Here is a 12,201-nt window from a genome sequence, read left to right on the forward strand (position 1 = left end):
CACCGCGCCTAGACTTTCTGCTCTCTCTATGTAAATACCTGAATTGCCCTGCCCAGATAACAGCTGCCTGCCCCTCAGCGCCAAGGCCGGCCTGTTCTTAAAACGTGCACGACATTGATTGATTATTGCAGCCGGTTATTAAAATGTCAGTCGGTCAACGGTTTATGCTTCATTTACACTCGAGTATTTAGGGTAATTCCACATAATGACACGTCGATTTGTTAGTGTAAAAATACATGCTATGTATCAGTTACCTAGAATTGAGTGACGTTCTAGTTATTATTTGTACAGCTATCAAAACAGAACTTTTGAGCTGTGATATGGCAGCCGACATGATGACGTAAGGGGTCTCTTTGACAGGCTCGTTCGTCCAACTTTCCATCAAGAATGCATAGTATTGGGACTGCGGCCACAGCAACAAAATTCAAATACAGCTCTCAATCCAAGTACTTTTGAATGACATATTATGCATATAATCGAAATCTGTTAAAAGTATTATCACTGTTTAGTAAATTGCTCTTGAGCTGTTTCCGTAAAGAAGAGTTTTACAGATACAAACACTGTTATAGCTTTTATCTTTTTCTTTCTATGTTATTCTTACTGGAGAAGTGGACGACAAAACACATTTCATTAATACAGCAATCAAGTGATAATTTCCACTCACATAATCTGTGCTCCCATCCCATTAGATTTTTTCTTGTTTAAACGTCTTCTTCATTCGACTAAATACAGCTAAGTGATATTCGTTATTTCATCTATTTGGGGCATTTATATTTTACCAAATATTTAACTAGCAAAATAAGTAATTACAGTGATAACAATGAATTGTTCGCCTTCCCCCTAATCAACAAGACCGTATCACCTGGTCGAATTCTTAGTATTTGAAGAATTTTTCAAACTTCTTATTCCAGCTTCCTGTTGTTTTGCCTCAAAATGGAAGTGAGTGTATTACTTTAAACTCACTTGGACTTCGACCCGCTATAATATGTACATTGTACTGTACTGTACATCTACAACATGGTTTTGTTTTCAATAAAGAATTACACAAAAAAGTCACTTGGACTTGACGTTTAAAACGGTTAGTTGCAAGGTCCCAAAGGCGAGACCTACTGGCTATGCCAATGCTTGTTATTTTTTGTTTGAAGAAACAAACTATTCATTTGGACGTTTGATTGAAAACAAATTGCCTCTGCACTGAATCACTGCATAACGTGAGCCATGCAGGTGGGGCGACACAAAGGCACAGATGTCTACGCCAGTGTAACTGGACTTGTGCTGACTTGGCAGAGAGGTGACCGCAGTGACCCAGGGGCCTCGAACCACTGGAAATAAAAAACTGAAAATGAGGGCGAAAGGAGTACAAACACGGATAAGAAAAGTACGTGCAGAATCCTTAAAATGTTGACTGTTTATCCAGTGGGGAAGAAACAATCTGCCGTTTTATTTTTAGTTGAATATGTTTATTAGTATAAATGGTCTTTCTGGTTGGGTAATCACATAGCTTAGGATAAAGGTTGATTCAACTGCACTGGCATTGTTTGTTTCCACTCAGTATTGACTTGTAAAAATGTCATTTGCAGGACAGACGTAGAAGAAAACAGAGAGACAGTATTCTCTAACATTTCAAGCTTTCCACAGGCAGAGGTTAGCCAGAGGCTCCCTGAAGGATTTCCTGGCCCTTCATTTTGAACACTCGTTGAGTTCATTACCTACCTCTGTCTGCAAGCAATGCAGGAGATGCGAGAAAGAATGCACAATGAAAATCTCGGAGATAATGACTGTAAGGCCCAAACAGAATTATTTAGGAAATAGTAAAAATGTATTATCTAAATTCAACTAAAAGTTTAAGGTGAAAATCCAAATCACTGTAGTCAACACTTCAATAACAAAATTTCACTGAGATCAACTAAAAGCTATACTGTTAAAACTGCTCAGAAAGCCTTTCTAAGTAATTTAATAATTATTTTCAAAGTATCAAGGGCGAGACCATGACTGGAACAGGTCATGGTGCAATGGAGGTTGGGCTGGGTACAAAAATATATCTTTGGACTTCTTCGAAAACATGGAAATGTTAAATTATATAGGCTCACTTTTTCAGATCTTGTCAACAGGTGCTCCCAGGAGGAAGTCATGAAAGGAAAACAAATCAGCCGGTGAAACAATACATCTTCTTCAGAAAAGTTCTCCATCATGAGCACCAATAGCACAGGTCTGGGACTGTGGAGCTCCCATTGGACATCTTCTATGTGCTGATATTCCATAGGAATAATTTGGTTTGCAGAGTGCCTTAAACATAATGCGCTTCCTTACCAGAAGTCAGTGCAGTTCGAGTAATCCTTTAGACACTGACTGACAGATAGGAATGTCCAAGGTAAGCATTGCTATTGCATTCTGCGCAAGTTGCAACTTTGCTTGGTTCGTCTTGTTGGTCTCAAGGTAGCACATTGCAGTAGTCTATTTTTTATGAGACCAGCGCAAGAGCTACTGGTTTACGTGCCAGGAGTGCAATAAACAGGAATATTTTCCTCAGCATTCTAATAATCCAAAGGCAGTTTGTGCCCGAACGATTGACCTGACGGTCCAGTGAAAAGCTCGCAATCCAAGAAAACACCTACATTCTTTGCTGTGACCGTTGAGGTAGGTAAAATACCTAGCATATCTGCGACGTGGGGATTGTTGACACCGATGCCCCGCGGTCCAGAGCCTGTGCATGCATATGGCTGACATTCTACAGCCCTCCACCATCCTTTGGTAATGTGGCTGCGTCTCCCCTCCGACTCTACTCGATGGAATTCACCTCTCTTGGTTTTTTGGGGATTTTTGACTTGTGTGCATCCCGCCATTTTGGGATGGTTTCCGTCGATAGCCACGACCCGGATGTGCCATCTTGTAGACCTTTGTCTGTTCCTTCTTCCTGCTGGATTCCATCCTGGCGACCCTCGAACGTTTCTCATTTTTGCTGACCTGCTTTAGCTCTAACTCCCCCTCTGGCTCCCTTCTCTCCTCTCACTTATCACAGACTCCGTTTCTTGTCCCCCCATACCTTCTCTGCCCCTTACGACTTGCCATTTACTTTGTAATCATTTTGTAACTAATGTTGAATTATTGTACCTTGCAACTTGCTGTTCCTTATGTAAAGGGCTCTGATACCTCCGGGTCTAGCCAGCGCTATATAAAACTCATCAAATAAATCAAATAAATAAATAAATATCTGACCACCAATTGCTGTTCTAAATAGTGGTTTGAGTCACGCGTCACTACCCTCGACAGTGACGTCCCTCCGGCGCACTCATTGATAGATGTTCATAGGATTCATTCAAGCAAAGAATTATTTCATCAGATTTTATTCATGTACGATTTGTTTTCTGTAGTACGTTTTTCTGTACATTATTTCTTCATAATGTCTCATACATATATGTTTGGTTCCGCCCAATGTATTTCGGGCATTTGCCCTTCTTCAGGGGACTTGTTCCTACAGGGTAATCAATGATAACAAGTATTTAATTAATTGGTTAAGGTGTCATTACCTTAAAGCTTTCAAACAACTATATCATGTCTAAAACTCACACGCGGTGGACAAGCGAAGGGCAGGTGAATGAATATTGAGTTAAGGTGAAAGATGGTGCCACAGAAATGGGGCAGATCCCTGGTGTGCGTTGGTGAACAAAGATGAACTTAAAAAAATGTGATTGTGCCTTTAATAAGTGTTCGGTAACGGAAGGTATTGGAGGTGGAATTAATGGTGTGGAATGTGCCCGACATGCAGGGTAGTGGTCTAGGTGTGAAGGAGTTCTCTAGACACATAGCGAGGTAACACAGGTTATTGGCATGGCACGATCACATATTTTTAAGTTCATCTTTGTTGAGTAAAAGAGCAGGTAACTGCCCTGTGGTCAGACCAGCTAAGGGGAAGCACCTCTTGTAGTGATAGCCGAGCATCATTGGAAAAGAACCCATCTAGGGTATGTTTTACTATATGGGTGGGGTCCATGACCAACTGTAGTAGCTTGACACAGGCCAAAGTTTCCTTAAGTACAATAGAGTCTCTATTATCAGTGTTCTCCCGATGAAAGTTAAATTTCCCCATCACGTTTTTCACTAGGTATGGTTCTACGCAGTTTGCTACTTGGGCCATAAACACCGCCCTAGGCCCTGGGGCCTATAAACTAGCATTCCCGCAAAGGAGTTGGTGGATGATATTTTTATAGTGAAGTATAACACTTCACAGGGCTACTACGCTGAATCCTCTCCAAGTGGCACTGATACTCTAGCTAGTGTACTATGGCCAGACCTCCTTCCGGTTTGCCTACCCTACAAATCTCAAGATTGCATGCCCTAACGGGATAACTAAGTCAGGGTCTGAGGTTCAATTGGTCCAGGACTCCGTAATAAACACCCAGTCCTGGCCAAGAGCCAACATGAATTCAGCAATCCTATTTTGTGCTTAATCGTGACCTGAAAAATCTCTTGAGTTTTCCCTCCTTCCCAACTGACTCCATTAGCCATGTGCTAGGGTGACCAACCGTCCGTAAATTTCACGGACCCTTCCATTATTTTAGTATGAAGTCAGCTGTCCGTCATCATTTCTTTTACAGACTCCTTTTGTCCGTAATTTTGCGGATTTCAGGAAGCTTAGCTGTTTGCCTGCAAGAGGCCCCACGAGTTTAAAAAGTTTTCACTCTGACTGGGCCAGTTTGCACTTATCTTGTAAACTGTAGAGTCAGCCTGCAGCAGCCCCTCCCGGATCTCGTACAGACTGTGGACTGGCCCATTGACATTCTGAGACTGCAGCGGATTATCACGTATAGAATGACAATGGACCCTGCTGTAGTGAAAGCATGTGGTGTGCCTTCTCCTGCATCAGACTAGGACACGGCATTCTGCTTTTGTCTTGGAGCCATGCTGGTGAAATAAAAAAAAAAAAATAACTGTCAGCGGCAGAGCAATCATTTGTGCAAGATCTCGATCTAACCACATTGTCAAGGTGGCAGTGGCGGCTGGTGACATTTGAAAGTGGCAGGGCATACAACATTTTTCACACATGGGTAGAGACTTTACAATTGAGCAAACTGCTTATTAGCGTCCCATCCTAACTGCTGAAATATTTCCTGTTCTGCACCTTGAAACAACTAATACAAGTTGGCACCAGTGGTGTGCAGATATGGTTTACTGGATTTGATGTGTAAACAAAGCCAGCATGTAAATCCCCATGTTGTGTTTCCACCAGGCCTGCAATCAGTAAGCCCATTCGACACTGAAGGAGTTTTTAACAAATTCCTGCTTCCAGTTGGCAAGCCTTTGGGAAGGATTAGCAGTCTCCTGACTAAAAAATCCACAACACTCTGCCCTTGCCGCCTGTCCTCGGAATAAGGGTGCAGTGCAACCATCCGTATGTGGAACCCAGAGAAAACCAGCAGAGTATCTACACGAGGAGAAATCACCTCTCGTTATACTGGCACCTTTGAACATCTTTGTTGCTTTATTGTGTTTCCCTGCGGCAGTTAATTCGCCTTTGTTGGGACCGTTGGTGAGCGCGTGTGCTACTTTCATACGGTTTATTATTTGAATTGAGATGCTTGAAGAGCACGGATCATGCGCCACTGTGCCAGGGGGAGTTAATAAGAGCTGTACATACTTCCAGGGATAGAAAACAAAGTGGGTGGAGAGAGCAGAGATATACCAGGCCTATGTATTGCACCTGAGAGCGTGGCAGAAAGAAAGGATGTTAGCAGATCACAGACTGCCAGACATTATTTACATCCAGGGCACTTCAGATGGTAGAAATCGCTAGGTTTCAACTCCTTAATAATATTCAGGCCAGAAGGTGAAGCCTGAAAAACAGAGCTTATAAAGCAGTTAGAAAAAACACCATTTCATGAATAACACTCAAAGCACAGTATAGACACAAACCTATGCTGCTTAGGCAAACGAATGCAAACACCACTTATATCCCTAAGAATCCAAACAGCACTTGCCTAATTGTTGTCGAGCTTAGATTATCCCGGAAAAGAATGGCCAATGAATATTAACAAACTTACCTTGGCTTAGTTAATGGCTTCCCGCTTTTCTTAAGTCCTGACTGAGGCTCCAGACTTCCGACTCCCGCCATCGCTGTATTAGAATTCCGACCTCTGGGTTGGGCTCGTCATCAGAAGGCGGCAGGCAGCCTCCCTCCCTTCCACCGCAGCCAGCGCTGTGATTGGCTCGGCCGGCTGCCCTACCTACGTCATTTCTCTCTGTATGCTGCAGCATACAGAGAGACAGGGAGAGTGGGAGGTGTTACTCGAGGGCAAAGGTGAGTGGTTTGCCTACTGTTTTAATACTGTCTGTTTGGGCAGCCTCTCAGGCTGCCCAAACAGACAGTATTAACAACAGTGGGCAAGCCGCTCCCCCCTGCCCTCGAGTAACACCGCCCACAGGAACTTCTGCTTTCTCGCCGTGCGAGAAGGCAGAAACAAATGGTAGTTAGTTATTATGGTAATAACTACCTTGTTTGTTTGCCTTCTCGCACGGTGAGAAAGCAGGGGGGGCGGCGCCCAAACGCCCTCATGGACGAGTCGCCCCTGCAAGGTGGATATTTGTAAAGGGTAGAAGTGATAACCACTTTTAAAATAGGATTCAGTTCAGTTTCTGATGTCCCTGAAAATATTATCATTTAATAAATATAAGGTGCAAGCTAAAAGAATTTGGAGTAAACATGAATACAATGGGCTATTCAACAAATTACTTCTTAATGTCATGGGACTGGAACCGCGATTTCACTGTACATTTAAAAGTAAGATTTAAACATACCAATAAAAAAGTACTATTTAATATTGATTTTTACATTAGCACAAATCTTGATTGCAGAAAGGGCCTTATGTCGCTTTGCAAGTTATAGCAATATACATGTTTCCGTTGCGGGATTGAATCCGCCTCTTAGTCTTCTAAAATAGGTATTCATGTTGGTGCATATTTTTAACTCCCGGCACCCAATTAGTTTCAACTAATCATATATTTTTCAAATAGTAACATTTTTGCTCTAATTCCATTGTTCAATGATTTAACGGAAAACTACAGTAAGAAAATATACAGTACATAATTCAAACAAATATAATTTTTTTTTGTTTTATTTATTTATAGCATGGCTTTTCAGCGACAGGGGAAATGTGAATGCCATCACCATGCAACGGCCATACTCTTAATCTAACGCTTAGTTTACAAGCATACATACATTTCAAGGAGAAAATCCACAAATTGATGACTTTTGATGTTCAGATGAATTCCAATTCCACCTCTAAGGCCCAGAAACAGACGAAGCTGCAAGAACATGGATTAAAGTGAAGTTGGCAGAATGGGAAACCTCTCTGTCAAGTCCTATTCTTGTTCTGATTCCAAGTAATCCTGTGACAAATTCACAAATCATAGATCAATGTATTGCAAACTCAGTTGATGCCGACAAGCTCCTCTATGGAAAATCAGTAAACTATTACCCACATACAGGCAAAATAAGTAGGGCTGATATATGGCTAGCCAGGGCATTATATAGTAATGTAATCGCCTATTTAACTGTTTTGGTCCACAAAAAACAATAGCACTCAGCAGCCTGCAAGCAATTATAGCTCACGCAGGCTGGTTAATAACTCCCTTTTCCTGCTCAATGCTCTTACCCTCACACAAGAGCAGTCCGCTATGGGTCTTATCCATCACTCAGGACTGTACCAGCCCCTAAGCTAGTCATCACCAGCTGAACAGACATGGAATGCCTGAAGCGATCTGACACAAAGCTGGCCACTCGGGGGACTGCACTCGAGTCCAGCACTACAGGCTCCAATTAGATGCATTCTATGCTTGCCGCTTTACATCTCACAATGGCATTACGATATAAGATGCCAATTTAAAAAAGTCCATCCGAGCAGATCTTCCCAACCACTTCTCTCACCAAACATGCCTGCTCAGGCCCATGAACTGTAAACAAAATATCAGACAGGACAATTCAGTGCAGTAACCATATAAATAGATTATGATCATATGAAATACCACGAAAAGACCTGCACAGTTACTCAAAGCTGTGCGCATACTGAAAAACTGTGAAGTGCACGGTTGTCTGGACCTAATATAAACTTAGTTTGACTTGTACTTATTTTAGTTGTCTATTTACTTACTTATATAATAATGTGCGACCTCCTTTGATATGTCTGTAAAACGAATGTTTTGTGCCAATTTTTTGTCCTGAATTTTGACCTCCTGCCCTGAATTTTTGTCCTGAATTTTGATCCTTTGTCCTGAAGTTTTACACTCTCCCTCCTGAATTTGCACCCATGCCAGTTGGTCACCCTACCTGTGCCTACTCTTCGGGGGTTATGGGGATAAGCTGTACCTGTATGAGTGAAGGTGAATAGCTGGCCTAGAACCCGCATATAGCACATGTGCATGTTTTGAAGCGATAATTAAACCCAAAGGAGGTGCTTTGAAATGGGTTCTACCACTGTTGTGAGCTCCATAGTTGTTATCTGAAGTACATTGGGGGGCGGTTCTTAGCCTGACAGATCCAGGGATCCAGGCTTTGGGCACAGACAGACTGGTCATCTGCGCACACTGGCGCACCAAGTGCCACACTCATGATAGTTAAATAGCTGTCTCCAATATGGAGACTTACTAGACCGCTGCTATATAAAATGTCGCTCAATCCTGAACCACAAAGTTGTTCAGCGCTAGTTCTCCCTCCGCAGCAATCGGCTCCTCCTGAGCCATTGCGGATCGAGGAGAGTGTGGGTTTTACCGGGAATCATGTTATGAAAACTGCGGCCTAAATCAATAAAAGGAGAAATACCTCATGAGTCTGTAGTGTGGTGGGCTCTGGGCCCACATGCTACCAATAATGGACATGGTCACAGTGTGCTAGGTACTGGAACTGGCCCTGAGCACGTGCGCCCGGCCCCTTTTATTTGCAGGGTCACCTGACTGGTGACGCCTCTGATCGGTGGGTGTTCAGAGTGGGTACAGCAGGAAGATGAACACTAGAATGTTTCCAGCAGGACACTACAGAGTCAAAAAGTAGTGTAGTGATACCTGAGACACAGTGAAACTACTGCCGCATCCGTGCCCTCATGACAGTTAAATAGCCGTCCCCGATATGGAGAACGACTAAACTACTGCTACTGAATGGAGTTTAGGAATTATGTAGTTTGGCATTTTCTGACAGCTGTGTTGTAGTACCAGTATTTATTCAAGTGTTCGTGATGAGACTGTTGTTATGGTAAATACAAAGGCTCAGATCAACAAATGATTGTATGGGCACCCACATAATGCATGTTACTTTTTACGGTGCAAAGTTGTGCAAATGGCAGTCAATCAGCTTTCTGCTGTTGAAGTTTTAGTGTCCGCTGTTAACCTTCCAATAACTCTAAAACCCCTTTGTGTCACCTCTATGTCATTTCATGCATTGGGACAGTATCTGGGGAAGAGCAAAGTATTCGCCACAAGGTTTTGTCACAAAGTCCACTAAACTAAAGCAGCGTGACCTTGCTTTGTGCCAATTCCTTATGCCAAGTGAAACCAAGGGCAAGTCAGGTGGCAAGCAGTACATTCTTATTGTGAACACCACTGATATCATGAGGTAATTGTGTGAATCTGGTACTTTTGTCATTAGCTTAACGCAGTTCTGCAGTTTTTCATACAGCACTCTATTGTGTGAAAAATAGAACATCTGGGGACATTTTTTTGTTGCATGAAGTGTGGGTGACAGTTACAAGGAAGAAGGGGTGTTTGTTGGGGGAGCTGTGATTGTGGCAGGGACCTTGGAGGAGGAGCTCCTCCTTCACCCTTTTTCCATGAATTTCTTCCCACTGACGACTCAACATTACCTAGGCGTTTGGTGATTAGGCGAAATGACTTCCAGATAGGCAGGGTTTTAAGCGGAGCAGGATGAAAAAGAGACCTAGCACACCTTATCTATTACTGCACCAAGGTCAAGACATTCTGGGGTAAAATAAGGGACTTCATAAACAGTATAATGGGGTACTCACTACAACCAGACTTCCTAGGGGTAGTCACCGCCTTCAAGGCTCCAGAAATTATGTCCAAAAATGATAGTGAGCTGATCGACCTCCTACTAACAGCAGCTATTAAAACTATCCTAGCGAACTGGAAAGACACACGGAAGGCATCCTTCAAAAGCTGGCTCAATTGGATCACCTTCCTAAGAGGGGCGGACAACATAACAGCAAAACACCTAGCCAACCCCACCCCAAAGGGCGAGATGTGGCACTCCTTGGACAACTACCTGAGCTCGCACAAACCTCCATAGCCAGGCTACAGGGCTCGGTGCCTCACTCCCAGCCTCCTCACACCGCAAACTCTGGAAATATGGCGGCTAACTAACGTGCTAACCAGCCTGTCCTCTTTTCCGTTCTCTCTTTTCCCACTTCCGTTTCCTCCCTTTGAGGGTAATACATAAGACCACCAATGGCAACATACGCCAAGATCGTGATTACCTACTCAAATGTACGTGTGACCAACTTTGCTAAAGATATGCCTACTGTAACCCCAACAGCGTATAACGTCACCAGTATTGCCTTCACTATATCTGTACTGTGTATAAAAAAATTCTCTAATAAAATCTTTTGAAATAAAAAAAAAGAAAAAACTGGGTGGTAGGGGGTCACTCAAAGGAGCGTGGATGATGTATTTAAGAGCGGGGCTTAAAATCACATAAGCTAAAAATCTGTGCTTAGCATAGTGTGCCACCCGACTGGTATTTTGCTGCTTCTGTCATTGCATCCAGATATATAATACAACAAGTAACTTTACACCTACAACAAGCCAGGACTATTGGCTTTGTTAATGGTTGTTAGATGTGTAAGATTAATAAGCATCAACTATGGATTTGTTGTGTACAATATCTAAAATGCTTCAGTTCTGACATGATGAAACTATGAAAGAACTATAATGAGTCTCTTTGAAGTTACATCAAAGGTAGAAACGGGTGGTACTGCAGCAGAGTTAAGGTTTTTCCACCCTGAGGGTGGGGGCAAACATGGAGGGCCCGAAAGGGACCCGTCTCAGCACTTTCTTTTTGCTGAGCACAGGCAGGACCCGGCCCATTTAAGCACTGCAGATAGATGTTGGCATTCTCAGTGTATGAATGTAATGTCAGTATGCGTTTACATGTTGAAGTGGCTGGGGGATAGACTGGGACGACCAGATAGATTAGTCCGGGTTGCAAAATAATTGTGTTGATTTTAGTTTGTTTCCAGTATTTTCACTGAGGAATATACAAGATCGTTCGGACCTCAGGACCTGTTTCACAAAGGGCCTCCGAACTCGTGGAGAGGCACCAGGGCAGAAATTTCCACCCTGAGATCATGGCGGACATTCTGCCCCGACTGTGGATACTGTCCCTGGACTGCAGGGCAGCCGCGGCCCGTGGAGGGAGGTGTGGTGGGGCAGTCTCAGAACCGGATTCACAAAGGGCCTTCACCGTTGTGGTGGAGGCCCTGCAGCAGCCACCGCCCGTGGAGGGAGTTACGGTGGGACAGAGAGGCGGGGCGGGGGAGGGGCAGGATGGGGGGGTGCTAAAAACCGGCATATGGATAATTGGAGGTAAGTAAACAATTTAATTAATAAAACGAATTTCAACGAAAATCGTTTTATTAATTAAATTGTTTACTTACCTCCAATTATCCATATGCCGGTTTTTAGCACCCCCCATCCTGCCCCTCTCCCGCCCCGCCTCTCTGCCCCACCGCAACACCCTCCACGGGCCGTGGCTGCTGCAGGGCCTACACCACAACGGTGAAGGCCCTTTGTGAATCCGGTCCTGAGACTGGAATCTTATGTTGCTGCCTCTGGTCTTTCCATTACAAGATTTTAAATTTTCGATAACTGATTGCATTAATTTTTATAGAATGCCCATTGTTTCATTTGTTTCTTTCAAGGCTGGCATGTACTGAATACATGGGCAGAATATTTGACACACTTTATAACTGACCCACGTAAACCTCATACTTTGAATGTTTCTCTTTTTTTCAGAGCCGAACACTGAAGAATGGTACTACCACAGCATGCTACTTTGCAACAATCCACACAGACTCTTCCTTGATACTAGCTGACATTGCAAGTAAGATGATGGAGCTCATTTTCAACACCAATGCTGATGATTAGAGCAAACGCTGTATACCTTTGTGAATTGTGCATCTTTGCATTCTCCTAGCTCACTCA

The 12,201-nt window shown here is 43.3% G+C and overlaps 1 protein-coding gene across 2 annotated transcripts in view; it reads left to right on the forward strand.

Moving 5' to 3' along the window:
• GDA (guanine deaminase) overlaps positions 1-12,201 on the forward strand; it is a 408,106-nt gene that overhangs the window by 92,436 nt on the left and 303,469 nt on the right. For both annotated transcript variants that reach the window (XM_078675759.1, XM_078675760.1), the window contains one exon: positions 12,013-12,100. In XM_078675759.1, the coding sequence (XP_078531885.1) occupies positions 12,013-12,100 (88 nt within the window). The remainder of the gene's footprint in view (positions 1-12,012; positions 12,101-12,201) is intronic.

The sequence above is a fragment of the Lissotriton helveticus genome, chromosome 2_1, assembly GCF_964261635.1.
Source record: "Lissotriton helveticus chromosome 2_1, aLisHel1.1, whole genome shotgun sequence".
Taxonomy (NCBI): Eukaryota; Metazoa; Chordata; class Amphibia; order Caudata; family Salamandridae; genus Lissotriton; species Lissotriton helveticus.